At 35.7% G+C, this 21,268-nt stretch overlaps 2 protein-coding genes across 2 annotated transcripts; both read left to right on the plus strand.

Moving 5' to 3' along the window:
• The first annotated feature begins 7,031 nt into the window (after positions 1-7,031).
• On the plus strand, positions 7,032-8,307 carry LOC147293867 (RING-H2 finger protein ATL16-like). Its single transcript, XM_086234170.1, has one exon. It carries the CDS (start codon positions 7,232-7,234, stop codon positions 8,303-8,305), a length of 1,074 nt encoding a protein of 357 aa, XP_086090296.1. The 5' UTR covers positions 7,032-7,231; the 3' UTR covers positions 8,306-8,307.
• A 4,518-nt stretch (positions 8,308-12,825) lies between these two features.
• ETFBETA (electron transfer flavoprotein beta) lies at positions 12,826-17,487 on the plus strand. The gene is made up of 5 exons (XM_086232620.1): positions 12,826-13,028; positions 13,129-13,413; positions 13,614-13,694; positions 15,054-15,148; positions 17,095-17,487. Exons 1-5 carry the CDS (start codon positions 12,960-12,962, stop codon positions 17,318-17,320), a joined length of 756 nt encoding a protein of 251 aa, XP_086088746.1. The 5' UTR covers positions 12,826-12,959; the 3' UTR covers positions 17,321-17,487.
• The last annotated feature ends 3,781 nt before the right edge of the window (positions 17,488-21,268 follow it).

Genomic DNA, 21,268 nt, shown 5'->3' on the forward strand with positions numbered 1-21,268 from the left:
GCATGTTTAATTAGGTGGGCCTAGATGTAGTCGCCATTTATATTAAATTAGTGGCTGGTGCTGCCAAACATTGAATTCATCAATACAAGTTAGTTCATGAATTCCATTTTGTGCACTAGGATTTGATTCTCTTTCTCAGTGTAGCATCAGAATTTCTACCAAGTTTACCATTAAGGGTAGTGAGAACAAGGGAACGAAAATGAAATAGGCTAACCATACAAACAAAAAGCATCTTATCGTTTATGGATCGGACTGTCCACTTGAATATTTTATCACATGCTCCGAACAACATTGCAGATGCAATGCTTGTGACTCCAAATATTATACCGGAGATCATAAGAACAAAAAGAGAGATCGATGTGTCCATAGAATATGGGACCATAGTGAGTACGTAGAATATATACGTTTCTACTTTCAAACCAGCTTTCTAACCTACGGCACTTTCATTCCGGCCCTTTACATGAATTTGCTCTGTTAAGACTAGAATCTCACATCGAAATTTTTTTGTATTACATAATAACATATAATTTTTAGATTTTTCAACTCATTATTAATTAGTTTGAATTAAATATTCATACATGATATATATTAATTTAAGCAGACAATTCATGTGTCAAATTTAACAGGCACATATACTCCACGTCACAATATATAAATTGGTTTACATGTTTAGCTCATAAATCCACGCAATAATTTTTTTACATGAATGGTGTGTTTAGTATATATTAAACCTCATGAGCAGGAAGTTATAACTTTACTTTACAATATATAATGTCACGTCACTTTTGAACCATACTATTTCCTTTAATTAGCTAGCTTGTTGTCTGGTTTTACTGCCACATTTTCTGTGTATTGGTCGATTCAAAACTGATAAGTTATTTTAAAAAAGAAAGATTAAGGTTTAAAATGTGACTAGAAGCATGAAAATGCATGATGTTCAAAGCTATGGCAATACTGTCAAAATCAGACATATTGTTTTTTACTTTTTAATTTGTCATTATAAGTATAGTACTGTGGTTGCTTGTCTTCTTATATATTCAGTTATTCTATTATATCACCAAAACTGTGTCGTCCAGTCATTTTTGTTATTTCTAATTATTTTGGGCCAAACATACAGACATAGATGCATGCACATCACAGTGACATCGACGGTTCATCACTGCGACGTCAATATGTAATATGTCTTAAATTTTTTATTTTTTATTTTGTTGCTTGGTCATTCGTTGTATGTCTTCGATCTGTGTGTGGTAAAGAATTAATGAAAGTGTTTTTTACCCTTATACCACCCAAGGTCGTCTCACAATTAAATTGAGCCATATTTGCTTGAATTAAAAATTTGTTGTAATATAGAATCTTAGCTAATTTTATTAGGAAGTTTTGTCTTTCAAGAAGCAGAAAAATGAAACTTAAATGAAGCAACAAACAGAAAAATGTGTAAGAAAATGAAAGTACCCCTTAGAAAGAAATCACTTGCAAATTATATTTTAGACGGAAATCCTGATGGAGTTAGCCATGAATTTCACATTGCAACAAATTTGAAATTCAAGTAGTAGTATAGTTCAGTTTTTTCCTATGTGGCAATGTGAGACAACCCTAAAGTTTGGGTGATATGAGTGTAAAAAACCCGAAATAAAATGAAGTGTAGATGTTGGGCCATTGGCTCTCATAATCAGAGTCTCATTCAACAAAAAGTCCACCGTTGTTTTCAGTAGTTTGTTTGGGCTTTCACTGGACTTACCTTTCCAGGATGTCTAATTGTTAAATTGGGCTGAGCTCGTTTGTTAGCCCCTGCAGATCTGCCCAAAATTTCGGAGTGTACAAATATCCATTGACCCACAAAAATTATACAATGGCAAGTGAATGGACCAACTACCAACAGAAAACGAACAATGTTACAGTAATTGCATCAAGTGCTCAAGGTGAGCTATTGCCATGCTATTAATGTACGTAGCATGACAAATGTCATTTATAGATGATTTAAAACTTAAGCAACCATCATCCTTAGAATGCTTTAGATCTATCACAAAATTTGTACCATAAGCTATAGTTCCATTTTTTTTTTCTTTTTTGTGCAATCCCATGCAATTTTTCTAACTAAAATTAGCATACTATGATGAGTCAAATCCCCTCTTACAATGTGGTGATTGTTAGTCAAAATTAACAAATACCTAAGAAGGATCTCCTATATATATTGTAATTAACAAAGCTAGTCAATCTGAAGTTTCAACCATTCAAACCCATGCAATATTTATTGAAAGAAAAAAAAAAAAAGAAGAAAGAAGAAAGAACCTATGTATGCAAAATTTCCATCCAAAACGAAGATGCTGAATTTTGTCAACATTTGACTATGACTGAGTAGTCTGTGTTCAGATGAATCAGATCTGGTGTTGTAATTAACAATGTGAGTCAATCGTTTCAATAAATTAAACCTATGCACATAAGCAATTCATCCAATAAATAAATGAATAAATTAACCTGCGCAGAATTTCTACACCAGAAGAAAGAAGAATGAAGATGCCCAATTTTGTCAATTTTGCATGGACTGTTTCAAAGCACGTGTTGACACGTGCACCAGTAATGTTTAACCAGCTATTTTCTTATTTTTGGTAATTAAATGCCACGATATTATGTTTTTCGTGTGAAAGTGTAAGAAAAACAACAGAGCAAGGAGTGCAGAGAGCCTCGTGCAGTCACGTGATTGCACCCCCAAGATGTAAGCACCCACGTGACATAAACCCCGTACATGATACACCCCAGTTTACTTGTGGCAGTTGATAATCCGTAGCAATTTTTTTTTTTTTTTTTTAAAGTCAAAATCCATGCACATATATGTACCATTTTCTTTATCTTCTTCTTCAAATCGCTCAAACTCAACAATGTGGTGTAAGCTTCAAATTAAGGGTTACTCTTTTTAAGGGTTGTGATAGCCATTTCATATATTTCGAGCTACTCTCTTTTAAGGGTCCTTCTATTGAGGTATATCTCAACTTATTTATGTTGAGGTATACCCTGTTAGGGCCCACACGAGCCGTTTTGTGTCGATCCAAACCATTCATTTTTTACATCTCCATTGATAGATCATTCTTGCAAAAAATTAGCCAAATCGGAAATCTTTTGCCTATCTAACTTTGATCAAATAAATGGACGAACTAAATATTTTCGATGAAACCGTCCATTTGTTTTATCAAAGTTAGATAGACAAATGATTTCCAATTTGACTAATGTTTTGCAAGGATAATCTATCAATGAAGATGATCCTTGCGAACGGTTCGGATCGACACAAAACGACTCGTGTGAGCCCTAACAAGATCATGCCTCAACATAAATAAGTTGAGGTATACCTCAATAGAATGAGTCTGTATATATATATATATATTAAAATTATTAGAGTTACAAACTCAGGAGAAAAATTACTAAATTAATTTAGGATTTAAAAAAACGTTTGACCGCTAGCTGAATTATCATCATTGAGCCTGCAACTTCCATATTACATTAGGAAATTCTTGTAACAGCCAAACAACAAAAACAAACGAATTTGTTTGTGGAAAATTATACCTAAGTTCCACATATTTTATCAACCAATATGGGATGCCAAATATCATGAAAGAATCTTATTCGTCAAAGCATTATTGTTTTACCTGCAGTACTGTCATTAATAAGTCTAAAGTCATATTTTATATAAACATATAAGCATGTTTGATTGCCCAAAGTAAACCATCACGCAAACTAATTAAGTAATTAGCTTGATATATAATCCACAACTGCAATTGCTGGAGACAGAAGGACATCCATTTGATCATAGGATGACATCCTCAATTGCTTGAACGAGTAGTAATGCAACACTTTGATGCATTTGGTTTTTTTATGTTAAAAATGACCAAATGGGTGTGACACTGTGACTTGTGAGTTGTGACTGAAAATATGTATATATATGTAGAAAATGTGTGCGAGCTAAACGAAAAACTATATAAATAGTCATACTATTCGATACAATTATTTCACAAACAAAATTAAATAAAATTGATCAAAAGTTGGTATAAAATATTAAAGACTTTGATTTGAACAGATTGAGTCAACAGACAAGCAAGGACACTTCTCGCTGAAAAACATTAAGGATATTTCACATCTCTCCTGAACCCTGACATCTAAAACTCACCCTCCAAGAAAACTGCTTTTATCAACAGCTGTTGCCATCTTCCAAGTTCCATGTGCACCCTCACTTCAATTATTTTTCCCAGTTTCATTTTTTAATTCCTACATTTATAATTTCTGATGAATTACAATGTAGGTTGATTTACTTATTTTTATTTAATATCTTATTATTATATAATAATCATATATTTTGGTATGCTTCACCAGTTCACCATCATCGATGGTCCAAATTTCCAGCCAGCATATATGCTATATGCCAACTATCTGATTAATTAACCCAAAGGGTATGCATTATCGTTAGTAGTTTATAATTATAAGGAAATGCCAACAATCAGGATACTAGAAAATAATAAGGCGTTTAATTACTTAGCAAATGAACTGCATTTGTGAATATATATATATATATATATATAATTCGTAACACTATTTAAAGGTCAAATCTAAGCCACCTTGGAGACCAAGCTAGACAATGGCACCATGAGCTCCTCGTAAACATTAAGATGAGATTCTTGCGCAAAACCTTGCATATATCATTGACTAGTATGGAAAATGAATGCAATTAATGATTCTGTATCAAGTTATTTTGATATGTTATATTCTGCAAATTTTAAATGACTATCAATCTGATTAATGTTCAGATTAATAGTCTCATAAAAAAATCATTAAACTGTTTGATACTCTGATTAAAGATGCTTTTTAGAAATTGGCTTATCTCAATTTTAATAAGTACATGGTGGCCTTAGGAGCACACAATCTTGATCACTAAAATGATAGAAATTTTCTCTTGGTGATTGTATCATGTATGCAATACAAACAATGTATTCAATCTAACAAGAATATAAACAATTAACCAATTCAATTTAAACCAAGTCATAGGTTGTTCCCTAGCTTGGTTGCAACTTACAACTTACATGTTAACCAGCATTCAATTTCCCTACAAAATATGAGTAGTGAGTACTGCCACTAGTGCCTCCTATAGTCTTTGCTTGTATCTAGGGCTCGGAAGTTGGAAGTGGGTACATTTCCAATCAATTCGTCAAAGGCAATAAAGGGTGCTTGGAGACTACAAATTATATATATGCAAACATTACATTGTCACAAAATGAATCATACCTCAACTTGTTTGAAACGATTTGACCTTTTTGATTAACAAAATATTTGATCCAATCCATAGATTTGGCCCTCATCAATCTCACTCAAATGTGAAGTAAGCATCCTTGTAGTACTTGATTAAACAAAGAGAGGCTTTCAGCTTTTAGCTTTTGGCATTTTGGCTTTTAGATTTCTAATTTTAATTAAAACATTTTAGGTGATCCTGATCAGATCTTGATGTGAACAAAAAGTGGGTATTAATTTGGAAACTTTAGAGAACAAAGTTAGGGGAAGTTTCTTTAATTCTTTGGCAGAGGCCCCAACCTTTGACAATGAAGAAGCACTTTTTGAAAAAAGATCGAGTGACTATTTCCTCTCTTTCTCACGGTCTCACCTAAAGCTTTGTCAACACTGCAAGTATGGACTATGGAGGGTGTCGGCTCTGTTTTTATTGTGTTTTCTTCTTGGTATATATATTTTAATACTGTACATGGATTTGACTTCTCCATGCAATCGGAAGATAAGCACTTTATTGAAAAGTATATATCCTACCAAAAAAAGAAAAGTATATAGCTTTTTCATTGGGACCCACTTGGATTTATCCTCAAAGGTGTAGGCTACCATGCTACTTTTGGCTCAAGCTTTGAAATTAATTTGTATAGCAGGTGAAACATATAACAGTGTGGATGCAAACTCAGACATGCTTGGAATCTGCTTGCATTAATCAAACGGCCAGGCCTTTGGTCAAGAAATTCATTGGTGGGTTGCATGTGGGTGTGAGACTTTTTGCTTTATGATTGACTATAATTGAGAATGGATCACCAGTTACATGAAAAAGTCAAGGTTTTTCCTTTAGCTTCAAAACCTTATAGCTAAGATCGAGGATCATGATCCTCATCTCAGTTATTGATTTGTTTGATATATATACTTAATTAGCATTAATGGGTTTTCCTTAATATGAATTTTCTATTACATATGTTGTGTTGCGAAATAATGTTATGTTATGCTGATTTCATACTATCAATTTGGGTAATTGATTAGATATAATTTTTTCATACGGTTTATCATATTATGTTGTCAAATAGTCTGTTATGTTTTTAATACGTCTAAGCTCTTGTTCCTAAGTTCTATACCTTAATTTCTCATTCTTACTTATCATTTATCGTGTTAATTACTAAAATAAGGCTGCTCATATACTGTCCACATATGTCTGCATCTATATGTGAATGATGAGACTATATGATAAAAAAATGTGTTAAGTGTTAACTACCTCATCAATACATTATTAAGTCATTTACTAATGATTTAAATTGTTGGAACCTATGTTATGAGTTGGTTTCCTAGATATAATTCATGCATAAAAATGCAATGCAAAGCGCCTATATCAGTGATGGTGGAGAGCCGCCCATCCTATACAACCTCCTATTTTTATAGTAGCCCATACCGTCATACGTTTCTGTAACATTTAATAACAAAACAAAACGTACAAGTATCGAGATAGTACTTTTGAAACATTTTCTACCCAAAAACTTCTCTCGTGGGAAGGAAGCCAAGAGAAACGCACCAACTACGTACTCAGAGCCAGACCCCCCCCCCCAACCTTAAAAGGTGAAAGTTTCAGCTCCACATTTTCATTGAATTTCAAGCTCCTTTCATGTCCCCCTCAACATCACTCTCATTCATTCCCACCTGGGTTTTCCCTCTTTTTCTCTCTTCTCCATGTTTCTAGCTTCTTCCATTGGATTTCATCTCCCTAATTTCCAAATCTACCTTCACCAACTCAAAGTTCAAACGGGTTTTCTCTAAAAGCAGAGATCTTTGCTCTTTAGTCTTTACCAATCTCCTTCTATCTCTTTCAAGCAATCTCATTTCTTATGAGTTTCATATATGTTTTTATATAACTTTGCATATTTTTCTTGTACAACTTTCAAGATCTAAGAAAACCCATTTGGTGTGATTGGTCATAACGTACCTCTCCCCTTTTTCCATGGATCTTGTAAGCAAGAGCTCCTTGATCCATGTCTCACAGGCTCTTCCTCCAATAGCAAGTTCAGGAAGCTCAATCTTTGGGACTCCCATTCATCACAAAGACACCAGTTTCCCCATCATAGCCATTGCCATTATAGGAATTATAGCCACAGCTTTCTTGCTTGTCAGCTACTACATCTTTGTTATCAAATGCTGCCTCAATTGGCACCGTGTTGATCTTCTTGGACGATTTTCGTTGTCGCGAAATAGGCGTGATCAAGACCAGTTAATGGTCTACTCTCCTGGGCTAGAGACCAGAGGGCTTGATGAGGCTGTGATCAGATCAATCCCATTGTTGCAATTCAAGAAAGATGGCAGTAACAGAGGTTTTGAAGATTGTGAGTGTGCGGTTTGCTTGAATGAGTTTCAGGAAGATGAGAAGCTGCGAATCATACCCAATTGCAGTCATGTTTTCCACATTGATTGCATTGACGTTTGGCTGCAGAGCAATGCCAATTGCCCACTTTGCAGAACAAGCATTTCAACCACAACACGGTTCCCGTTCGAACGGATTGTTGCTCCGAGCTCTTCACCCCAAGATCCAAGCCCATATGCAGGAAGTCTCGTTGGAGGGGACGAGGACTACGTGGTGATCGAATTGAGAAACGATGAGAATCCGGTGGATCAAACAATGCTTGGCGTGCAAGAAAGGTTGAATTCAGGGGAGCTATCAGTCAGGTCTATTAGTCCTTCACCAAGGAAGTTCATGGAGCAAAGAGTTGTGCCCAAAAAAGCAAGAAAGTTCCACAACAAGGTCACTAGCATGGGGGATGAGTGCCTTGACATTAGAGGCAAAGATGAGCAGTTCTCAATTCAACCCATTAGGAGGTCTTTCTCAATGGACTCATCAGCTGATAGACAGCTCTATTTGGCAATTCAAGAGGCTGTGCAGCAGCACAGCCAAGTCAGTGAGGTCAGTCCCATTGAAGGTTGCGGTAGTAGTAGTAGTGCTAGAGTTCGAAGATCTTTCTTTTCTTTTGGCCATGGTAGGGGATCTAGAAGTGCAATTCTGCCTGTGTATTTGGAGCCATAAGACGGGCCTTTTTTTTTTTCTTTGGATTTTTGCAAGTTTGTAGTGTTTTTTTTTTTGTGAGATGGACATTTTAGGTGCATTATTGAGGGATTACAGGATATGTTACATAGCCATATTCAATTGAAATTTGAAATTGCATAGCGCTTTACTTGAATTTTGTTTTGGGTTTATATGGGATTTGGGGTCGGTCCATTGTGTTTCAAATGATCACTAGAAGCCTTCATTATGAGCATCATTGCTGCAATCACCACTTTTTGTTCTCTATTTTTTTTTAAAGAACATTTTCCCACCTATTTTGAATTGAGTAATTGTTGCTTATCAGAGAAAGACAGACCAACCACACGAATCAAATTATTTCAAAGGAAAGAGAGAGATATTGAAACAACTAGGAGAATCCAAAGATTAGAAAGCGTGTGAAATGGGGAAGGTGCCTTTTCCATTGATTATGTTGGCAGATATGGGCCCTCTTCAATTGAATTAATCATATAATCAAGTACCCTCTTGTGTGATGATCAATAATATTTCTAATGCTGGTAGAAGGGAGGTATGTTTCGTTCATAACTATATATGGTTGGTGTGAGGTTCTTCTTGTTTAATGATGCCTAATATTTTTCCAGTCTGTAAGATTAGCCTACTTACCTATAATTGAAATGATTATATCTCAATCATACACTAAACATATATAGGGATTTATTCAATTTGGGTTGTGTTCCAAAATAGTACTCTATAATTTATAGACCAATCCTTGACGACCGCTCCACCTAAAATTTTGGTGCATGACACTTAATCTCAACCTTCCATGGCCAATGTGGCCCAGTACAGGGTCTATTCAAGTGACCACTGTAGGCATTGGTTCAGTTTGATATGTATAGGAACACAACCTAGCTGCTATTGTGACCCCATCTGCTTATATTTTTGGTTTTGTGTCATTTGGCAATTGGCATACAATTTAAGTGACTGGCAAACTTTTTAATACTACACTATTGACTTTTTAAAAAGTTCATCCTGAATTAATTATTTTATTCTCCCTTCAGTCAGTGCATTTTATTTTCCTGGCAATCAATAATTGCCACAGTAGTCAAACCTCTTCTCAAAATCCTGGATAGACTAGTCCTCATTATGTGCAAGACTGTTGAAGCCACTTGCACAGCTTTTTAACTCAAGTTGTATGGGGTTGGGCAATGTGTCAAAACAGCTTCTATGTCTCAGTGGCTTCGAATATGCCCAAATTACTATCACAAAGCTAGTGTCTACTGTTAGTACTAATGTCTACTGAAATGGGTTTATAAACCATCGGAGGACAAAAAGAGACTACCTTTCTCAAAATATAGAAAAGTAGCTTCTATGTGATAAGATTGATTGCCAACACTTTGCCGAGAGCCATGTTCTATGTGTATGGGTTTGGATGAGGGCTCTCGGTCGATGCATGTGTTGGGCTTCATTTTTGTCAAAGTGTGCTCTAAGTCTCTAACAATTGCCCGTGATAACATATAAAATTAAAGAGGTCATGAGAATTTTATTAATAGTGATTTTAGTTAGATGCATTAGAATTAACTCTCTTAATCTATACTATATGTCTCGTTTGGTGTATATGATAGAATTAGATATGATAAATTACTAAATTCATGTGTATTAAAAAAAAATTACAAATTTGGTCTACTTATTTTATACTTAGTTCAATTTTGGTCTACAATCCTTTTTAAATTATGATTTTAAATCATTTTGGTTGTGTTTTCTTCAATTATAATTGAAATATAAGTTATATTTTATCATTTATTATCCATAAGAACCAATTTGGAGTATTAGAATTAAAGAGAATTGAAGTTTGAAAATATGAAAATTTTCTACGAAAAATTGGTAGTTTCGGGTACCGTACTTTGAAGAAAATTATCTTGAGTTTTAGAACTCCAATTTGAATGATCTTTATATGGTTGTAAAGAAGAGATGCATGACTTTAAAACAAGTATATGATTGCTAAATTTGGTTGAGATTTGATAGGGTAAAAGACGGGACAAATTTAAAAAAACAAATTTGGACTATTGAACAAGTAAAACAATTAATGGACTAAAACAGACCTTAAAAAATATCGTTGACCAAAATTGAACTATGTATAAAATAAGTTGACCAAGTCTGTAATTTCCTCTAAAAAAAAAGTTTATAACATTAAAAATAAGATGTATTAATATGAACTAATTACAAGGAGAAACTTATTTCTTCAAATCCCCCAAAAAATGATGGGATTAAATAATTCATCTTACTCTCATCTTTTTCCTTCAAGTTAGAAGACACCTTTCATATTCTTCTTTGAATACATATGAATTTAACTATTTATTTTATTCAATTATATCATATGCACCAAACGTTACAGCAGTATTACTGAGAGAACATATTTTGTCAATTGTGATGTAGGAATATCTGCCAAGTATGCTTAGAGTTTAATAAATAGAATTTGTAACCAAAGTTATACCCTAATTATACATTATCTCACTTTTTTTTTTTCTTTCGACCCTATTAAATAACTTTCATTATATTGAAGATGCAGTGCGATACTTCTAGTATATAGAGAGAACTTAACTAGATAATGTAACATTTTGAATCGGATAATTCTACACACTTAATTTCTTTGGATACTCATGCTCAAATTTTATAATTATGAACTTTGCTTTGGACACCCAGACTTTATTCCATCATTAATTTACCTTATTCCATAAAAAATAAAAAAAAATTCATTTCATCGTCAGTTTTGCACACGTAGCCACATTGGCCCCATATTGCATTTTATTTGAGGACTTTTTTCAACCTTTTAATTTTTTAATAATTATGAAATATTAGGTTTTTTGGATTAATAATGAGAGTTTGAAAATACACTTGCAAAATTGACGGCGAATTTAATCTTTTTGACAAGTTAGGGAGGGCCATGTGTTTGACGAAACAGAGTTTAGGAGTAAATTGTCAAAGAAAAATGAGACAAAGTTTAAAGGTGATATCTTAAAATTCGTGTCGAGTGTCTATAGAATCCCAAGATTGTAGTTGTTGGGCCATAACATTTGATATAAGGTTATGTGATGGGAAGGAAACCCATAACTGGGCCCTTTTGGTACCTTTCAAGCTAGACCCTATACAGTACCAGCCCAAAAGATTTTTCTGACAGAGCTTCTAAAGAAACCCCACAGTTTTCTTTTCGCACCTCACTTAATATTTTAGCTTTACGGTTTTACCCTCAGTTATAGAAAAAACAAAAAACAAAAACCAAAAACCCAAATCTAACAACCATCCACCCCTGGGAGCCCCTCCTCTCCATATTCCCATTTGTTTTAACCCTCCCTCCCTCCCTCCCTCCCTCCCTCTTTATCCAGCCTGAAGCAAGAGGAAGTCAACAACATTGCCGACTTCCAGATCAAAGTAATGGGTGGCACCAAATGGCCATTTTTTATGATGACATTTAGGGGATCTCAGTATTATTCTACTTTCATCCTATAATGCCCATAATGCTCACATAAAAATAGCCATGTGGTGCCACCTATGCAAAACATACGAAAATTGCAACATAATGTGAGTAAGTGTTTAACGGGATTAATTTGTGGGGTTAAATGTCACAAAAAATAATTTGTGTAATAAATTGCAAAACAAGTCATAGTTTGGGGGTATTTTGTAATCTGACAAAATAAAAGAAAGTGCTGTTATTTGCACACCTTTTTTTCTCTATTTGCACACCCCTCATCATTTTATTAGTGATTTTACAAATTTGTCTCATTGTGAAAACACCCTAAAGCCCTCGCCAACACACCCCATCTTTCTTCTCTCTTTTCTGCTCCCACCTCGTGCCTTGCCCCATTTTTCCGGCTTCTCTCTCCCCTCTCTAGCGACCACCTCGACCGTCCCATCCTCGCGCCAAGCCCTCCTCCCCTCCTCTCTCCCCATCTCTCCTTTCCTCTCTCTCTCCGTCACACCACTCCGCAACATCCACCTTAAAAAAAAAGTAACTGGTTTGGCACTGGTTCACCGAACATTCATGATACGTTCGGCAGGTACCCGCCGAACAATCATGTTCTATTCAATGGACAACTGCCGAACGAAACTACAAGTTTTAGTGAATTAGTGCCGAACGAAACCACCAATTTTGGCATTGGTCCGTCGAACTTGCAACTTTTTTTTTTAAGTGGATGTTCAGAGGGGAGAGAGAGAGAGAGAGAGAGAGAGAGAGAGAGAGAGAGAGAGAGAGAGAGAGAGCCTAGGTGGGTCGGGTGAGGGAATGGGAAGGGTTAATTGTGTTTTTTTTTTTTTTTTTGTCTGAGTTGATGAGGTGTATTATAGTGAAAAATTTTGTGAAATAGATAAAATATGGGTATTATGATAATTGAAAGGGATGTGTGTGAAAAAATTCAATTATAGGAGAAGTGCGGCGGTGTGAAATAAGAAAAAGTAAAAAAATGGTGTACAAAGAGAGAAAATGGGGTTGTGCAAATAGCATTTTTCTAAAATTGTCCTCAAACTCAAATGAAGAAAAAATAAAAAACAAAAGGAGAGCTCACACTACAGCTATGCCGTTTCCAAGTGTCTCTTCTCATCAGTCCTCACTCCTCTTCTCACCAGATTATCCAATTCCAATCACCAATTCACCATTACCCTCTTCTTCTCAGACCCACCAGCAAGCATGAAGATAATGGTAGCCATAAAGCGGGTCGTCGATTATGCCATCAAAATTCGAGTCAAATCCGATAAGGCAAACCAATCCAGCACCAACCCACATCGTATTTTCATTCAAAATCACAGCTTTTCTAATCCAACAGTTTCATTTCATTACATTTCGTTTCGTTTCACAGAGCGGCGTGGAGACCCAGAACGTGAAGATGTCGATGAACCCCTTCTGCGAGATTGCTTTGGAAGAGGCCCTTCGGATCAAAGAGTCGGGCATGGCCTCTGAGGTTGTAGCTGTCACTATGGGTCTGAAACAGTGCGTCGACACGCTCAGGACTGGCCTTGCTATGGGCGCTGATAGGGGTATTCATGTGGAGGCTAGTGGCCCTCTCTACCCGTTATCTGTTGCCAAGCTTTTGAAAGCGCTCGTGGAGGTTGAGAAGCCTGGCCTTCTCATTCTTGGCAAACAGGTCTTTCTTAAATTTTTAGTTTTTATGAGTTTAAAGATTTGGGTATTGTGGTTTTGAATTGTTTGTATTGGTTTAAAGAAGTGAAATCGTGTTTCTGTTTGTGTGTGTGTGTTTTTGTTTTTGTTTTTTTTTTCTTGATTGCCCTCTTAGAAGTTTACTTGAAATATTTCTTTTATGCACATTTGAATATATATGTGTAGGCTATTGATGATGATTGCAATCAAACGGGCCAAATGGTTGCAGGGCTGCTGAACTGGCCTCAAGGGACCTTTGCTTCAAAGGTTAGTTTTCTCTGTTCACTCATCAAATATAAGAAAATGGTCCTCATTCATTTAACTAGAGAAGAAATATACTGCTTACAACTTGCATACTTAAATTCCATGATTCCTTAGTTTTCTTTTGTTTGACACGATTAATATTTCATCAATTGTATATTTTTTCAAGGTTTAAAATGTAGGCGAATATGAGACTGTGTTTGAACCCCAAATGTTGATTTTGGGACTTCTAATCAGTAAATTGAAACTTCAAATCTGTCTTGAGACTTGAGAGTTAATACTTAATATTGGCTTGATGATGCTGCTGACTACCAGTTTCTAATATGTCTTTTGTTTTTAAGGCTAAGTGAAGGATTTTTGTTCACAATCCTTTAAATGGTAGTAGGAATGAAGCAAGGATGACTTTGTTTTAGTACTATATAAATCTGGGTTGGGTGGCTAGAATCACTACCCCATTTTATTGTTTCACTCAATAGTATAATATTCATGCAGCTGGGAGGCTTACAAAGAAAGTAAAAAATCCAGGAAGTTAAGATTAGGTCTCTCTATGCTTGCAGCTGGATACGTTATGGCTTCTGAGATGCCCTTATTGCATAGGCAATAACCAGTGGAAAATGGGATACTGTTTTGCAAAAGATTGTTTGCATTGGTCAAAGTGAATTTTGTCAGCATTAGTTAGGCATGTCACAGTGTGGAATTGCGGATGAAAGGCTCTAAAAGTGGAACAAGTTTGTAGAGAACATTAATTGAGGTGGTGAGCGTATATTTGGAGGCATATAATTGTAAGCTGTTAATTCCCAGTTACCATATGTTACTCACCTTGTGTATTGACAATCTGAGAATCTAGTTTCTCTCTCAGTCAATATACTTATTTAAAATTTATTTTCTTTATGGTCAGTCTTCATTTAAATTCAATAAGATCCGATAATTTAATGGATCAGGGAACTTAGGTATTTGAAGTACGAGTACGTGGATTAAATGGAGTGATGTGGTTCTGTTTCTTCTGTGTCTCATCTATCCTTCCCTTTCATTCCTAAATTGCTTTTTTTTTTTCCTGAAAAAAAAAAAATTCTTATGTCAAATCTCTCTACTCCACAACAAAGATATCATCTTTTGTTTTCCTAAGTGCGTGTCCATTTTAAAATCTGTATGTAAAGATACATACATACAATTGTACATGTTGGGTAGAACTGATGTGTTTGTCTTTACTGTTACTTCTTTGTGCGTGCTTAATTGTCTCCTTGAGCTAACATTTGACCAAGACTTCACAGAGAATGAGATGCATTGATAATGGATTTGTTCTAATCTGATTGTCATAAAACATATTTTATGAATTTATTCCTATGACTTAAATGTTTCCAGTAGGTTGTGCTGGATAAGGAGAAGCAGGTAGTGACAGTGGACAGAGAGGTAGACGGTGGTCTCGAGACTTTGTGTCTAGATTTACCAGCAGTGATCACGTAAGTATCAGATCTTCTCATGTATTCATGTTCAGACACTTAGGACTCTTTATGCATCTCCTTTTCACCTTCAAATGAATTATACTGATATGATTAAGTAATTGGAACTTTGGAAACCTAAAATGATACAACTTTCAAACTTCAATAGTTCAAAGTTATTTACTTGATATAAAAAGTTCAAAATTATTTTCTGAATTGGGGAAGTAGTTGAGTTTAAAGTAAGTATTAGTTATCTCTATAAAGAAAAGATGACTGTCATTCTTTTTCTTTGTATTGAAAAGGGAAAATCATTTAGCAAGCATAGCCTGAGAAGCAATTTCTGCTTCCATGGCATTATAAACCTCAAAAAGACTAATGGACAAGGATCCACCCCCTGTGTGTGGTTCCTAGCAGAAAAAAGAAACTGGAGTGTGTCTTCACTTCCTTTATCCTCAACCCTTCTCTGCACAAAGTCATTTTCTCATTTCCCTTGTTGTGGCTTGGTGGAGGAATGGCCTGCCACCCAAATGTCAGCACACTTGAAAGACCTTTCATCTAATCCCATCATATATCTCCAGTTGGTGGTTCTAAATTTTCTCTGCTCAATTTTCTTTCTCATCTAACCCTTACCATATATCTCTGGCATGTTAAATAAATTAACTCCTAAAATGATTTCATTATTGAAAAGTAGAGAACATCTTCCAGTGGAGTTGCACGAATTTGCTGAACCATGCTTATTTGTACAGATGCATTTGATTATTTGAATGGAAAAAAATCATCAAATTTAAAAAGATGAATGGTTCGGACGTAGAAAAGCTTCCCCAATTACTTGACTTATTTATAAAAGGCTTATTATTTGGTTTACCCGCCAAAAGTAATTCAAATTCTCACATTACCCCCTGATGTTTTTTCCGTCTCACTTTACCCCCTAAAACTAATTTCCGTGTATCACTTTACCCCATGTTTACTATTTTCTTATTTTTAAAAATTTTAGAAATTAATTAAAAATAGCTCCGAACTTAGAAAAATATACGGAAAATTCTTACGGACTCATCTTGACTAGTACAAATTTATTATGAGGTCAAATTACAAATTTTCCCTCCGAATGTTTCTAGAAAATTTGTGGGGTCAAAATGTTAAGTCTTAAAATTTTAATATAGTTGGAGGGAAAATTGATAATTTGACTCCATAGTAAATTAGTACTAGTCAAGACGAGTCCGTAGGAATTTTCCGTATATTTTTCTGAGTCAGGAGCTATTTTTAATTAACTTTCAAAATTTATAAAAATTGGATAGGGGGTAAAGTGATACAGGAAAATTAGTCTCAGTTTCAAGGGGTAAAGTGAGACGAAAAAAACATCAGGGGGTAATGTGAGAATTCGAATTACTTTCAGGGAGTAAACCAAATAATAAGCCTTTATAAAACTTCTACCCACATAGGACTAACGTGCATTAATTAAGAAGCAACAGTGGTTCTTGAATTGGTTTCAATTAAGAAGCAAACCCAATTTTGACAAAGCTCTATTGCACCAAAGTCACCACACTAATATTATACCGCCCCCGAGCCATGACAAAGGAGATGAGGAAATGAATTTCTGAAGGGACTTGGGCGCATAAAATGATTGGGGCAAGTGGTCTTAGTCTTACCGCATAAAATGATACTAAAATGGAAGAACATTTTTAATAGTTGTGGGTCTTATCTTTAAAATAACATATGTGAAAGAAGTGTCTTAACTACATAATTTTGTTAATATTTTAAGAACACTTGTTACTTTGTGATGCAACTAGAACTACATATCATTATACATATTCTATTAGAAAAATTGGAATGTTTTTAATCTGATGGACTGAAAACCAGCCAATAGATCAGCACATACACACATGAAGGCAGGGAAGGAGGGAGCTTGGCTGAACTTGATCTCTGGTGAAAGTTTTAAGTTAATACTAGTTTCTGTGATCCTCTTGCAGCACTGATTTGAGGCTAAACCAACCTAGATATGCAACACTCCCCAACATAATGAAGGCGAAATCAAAGGCCATAAAGAAATTCACTCCACAAGAGCTGAATGTGGAAATCAAATCTGATATAGAGGAGGTTCAAGTCACAGAACCTCCCAAGAGAAAGGCAGGGGTTATTGTTTCTTCGGTGGACGAGCTGATTGACAAGCTTAAGAACGAAGCCCATGTCATTTGATTTTTCTTCCAGTTTTTTTGCTTAAAAGCTTTGTACTGATCAAGCTATTGGATTCCCCTAATGGTAACACTGTAACAGCCATGGTCTGGGAACTATAGATGATTGAAAATTGTCAACTGCGAAAGTAATCTTCAAGTCTAATAATATATGTATCTTTTTTTTTTTTTAATCCAAAGCTTAATAAGATCATAATCATTCTATGGCCCACTGAAAATGACCATACTTGAGCATCTACGAATCTCTGCATAAGCATATTCTGTGAGTGGTTTAGTTTGAAGTTTGAACTTATATTTTAAGTTGTTCAGGTGAGCAGGTTGCTAATTGTTTTAAAGAAATTCAAGTTTGTAACAAGGCTTCTGTTGCTATGTATTTGTCTTTTTAGATGAACCCATAACAGAACCTTCTTGAAGGTGTACTCTGCAGACCGACCACTTCACTAATTCTCGTACAAAGTTGTGAACCAAGTAATGCAATTTTGGTGGCTCATCCTGATACCTGCCCAGGCTCTCATTGGACAGATTAAGCCTTAATATTGTATGTGGTTCTCCTAAATTGAGCCAATCAGCAGTACCAATTACTTTGCAGGAGGTGTTGTTCAAGATGGACTATTCTTGATCCATTATTGCATGTAAATAATTGAATGGAGATACGTAGAATTTATTTACATAAGGAGAAATGTTTTCTTACTCAAACCCTTATAGTGTGTTTGGATGGAGAAAAAAAACTTGAAATTTAAACAAAACTCAGCATTTAAGAAATTACATACTCTAATTTCTTTGTTTGGGTCCATAAATATAGAATTTCGTAAATTTTATATGGAAAAAAACTTGGGATTTGAAGGCTGTAAATTCCAAGTTTAAATTCCACCTAAATTGGTGTCATTTTCAAAATTCCAATTTTTATAAAATAAAAAAAGCTGTGTCCACCCATCACCTTGCCAATTAATTACAATACCACCACCACTACCACCATGTCGCCGCTACCACCACCACCATCGTTACCACCACTGCCACCGCCACCGCCACCTCTGCCGCCACCATCACCACCGCAACCACCAACACCACCTCCACCGCCACCACCACCTTTGCCACCACTACGACCACCACCGCCGCCACCTTTGCCACCACCACTACGACCACCACTGCCGCCACCGTTACCACCACCACCACCGACATTGCCACCATCATTACCACTACCCGCTGCCACCACCACCACATCCGCCACTATTACCATTACCATCGCCGGCATCGTCACCACCACTAACACCACCATCACCGACATTGACACAGCCGCCGCCGCCTCCATCACCAGTGCCATCACCACCACCATCGCCGTTGCCGTCACCACCACCATCACCATCACTGTCAATGTCGTCGTGGGCCATCACCCCTACTACCATCATCAACTTACCACGAACATCATTTTTATTGTTGCCACCATCACCATCACCATCACCATCACTCTTTTATAAAGCTACTATAACTTTCGTATTTAAATTCCATTCTGATTACATTTATCCAAACAAGAGAATTTACAAATTCTAGAATTTTAAATCACGTCATTTTTAATTCCGTCATTTGTGAATTCCTTAGTAATTTCAAATTACTTCATCCAAACGCACCATTAATCTAGCTATTCTGCTATTGTATAAAACAAAAAAGAATATATATTTTTTGTCTTGACGAAAATATTGAAAACACTGTTTGGTTTCAAACTTTCAATGTTCTTTTTTTTTTTTTTTTATGTTAATAATTATAAACCCCTTAGTTAGAAATAAAATCTCTCATAACCTCCACCCAAAATCTACCTCTCCAATAACCCCCAATCTTACACTTAATATTTTCCTAAACCCCCTAGTCAACTAATACCCAGCCAAGTTTGACTCCCCATCTTTTAATTTACTAGTTTTACCCTTTTTTTTTTTTCATTTTTAATTTATGGGTGCTCTCTCTCTCTCCCATCTGGTGCCTCTCTCCCCTCCGCGTTCTCTCTCTCCCTGCTGCTGTCGCCGGCGCATGCGCCGCCGTCTGGCGACGGTTGTCGGCGAGACCGGTCTCATCACACTCGCCTCTCCTTCCTCTTCCTCTCCTTGCCCTCCACTCTCCGCGAAATATAACATCGACGCCGGATCGGTCTAGGAAAACCTGAGCTCCCTCGCCGGCGATCCGTCAATTCCGGCGACGACGAGGTGTCAGACCGGTTGGGTTCTTCTCGCCTCTTCCTCCTCTATCTATCCATGGCCTTTTCTTTCCCATAAAATCCACAGAAACCCAAATGCACCCCGAAGTCCGATCGTCATCTCTGGCGGTGACATCACGATTCCGGCGACGTCGCAGCCACTCTCCACTTCCAGAAAGCTTCCTCTCGACATGGTGAGTGTGATGGTGGTCTCTGATTCTCCAACTGACCACCGTGGACGGCGAATCGACGCCGAGAAGGTCTGAGACTTATCACCGTCGTTGCTGGCGATTCCGGCGGCGGATTGAAGTGGTTCCGGTCTCATTCTTCTCCCCTTGACAGCCTCTCTCTACTGGTATACAAATTTTGGTTCAATTGCATTGAATTTCAAAAGCCCTAATTTGAAAACCCTAATTTGAAATTGATTTGTGAAATTGTTTGTGAAATGTATAATTTGTGAATCTGTTTTAATTGAATTTGTTATTAATCGGATAGAAATGTGGGTTTTTTAATTGATTTATAAGTATATACAAATTTACTTCCTTTATTGATTAAACAGTTTCAGTTCGTGAAACATGAGTTTTAAATAAATTTTGAATGAAATTATAGTTCTGAAATATGATGAATCAAATTTGCAGGTAGAAACAGATCGAGGCAGTAATGACTGTCATGTACTCGTCGCGTGTGAGGTGATCGGACAATGTTGTCTAGGTTTTCAGTTTCACTAAATTCAATTTCACTAAATTCAGTTTCAGTGCATTCAGTGAACTGAATTTGAATTTAATAAATGTAATAAAACTGAATACACTGAAATTGAATTCAGACTGAAACTGAATTTAGTCTGTAGTTGTTTGATAGGCTCACATCGATGGCTTGTTGTGTTGGCTACTTCTCTCATCTCGATGGCTTGTTGTATTGTTGTTTTTTTTTTTTTTTTTTTATAAGGTTGCTGTGTTCTTTTTAGTGAAACAGAATTCAGTAAAGGTGTAACTGTTTTAGTGAAGTGTAATTGTTTTAATGAAGGTGTAATTGTTTTTTAATTAAGGTGTAATTGTCTTTTAGTCAATGTGTAATTGTTTCATCACTTAATTCAGTTTCAGTAAGTGAATTTATAACTGAATTCTTCAATTTAGTGTAACTGAATTTCTGAAATTTAGTTTCAGTGTAACTGAATTTCAAAAATTCAATTTCAGTGTTTGATTTTAGTTTTAGCGAAATATTGAGTTTTAGCAAAAACTTCAATTCCAGAAAAAAAAAAAAAAAAAAAAAAACAGTTTCACCAAAATTCAGTTACAGTGATGTCAGCGTGCGTCAGCGCGCGTCAGAAGGGTAATTTAGGATTATAAGTTATAGGGAGTTTTGAAAGAGTTTCTAGATGGGTGGGGATTTAGGCAAATTTTTTAGGTGATTAGGAGTTTTAAAATTAGGCACTATTTTTTTTTTCGGCCACCAATGTTCTCTTATTTGGTTCGGGTCATGGTAGCTGGTTTTTGTTCTATTTTTTATGTGCATATCATATTAATTATTGAAAATATCTTTGTCATTGGCTACCAGTCCAGGCTCTAGAGTGACATAATTATCAATTTATCATACTTGAATATTTTATCTGATGTAATTATTTAAGCTGATATTATTTAGATAATTGTAAAGACTTTGAATTTTATATAAAACATGACACCATGAGTTCTGTTTTTTTTTTTTCCGGCCAGGGACCACCATGACCATGAGTTCAGTTCTATACAAAACATGAGACCTTGTGGTACAGAGAAG

The sequence above is a fragment of the Dryas octopetala genome, chromosome 2 (assembly GCF_963921425.1).
Source record: "Dryas octopetala chromosome 2, drDryOcto1.1, whole genome shotgun sequence".
Classification (NCBI taxonomy): Eukaryota; Viridiplantae; Streptophyta; class Magnoliopsida; order Rosales; family Rosaceae; genus Dryas; species Dryas octopetala.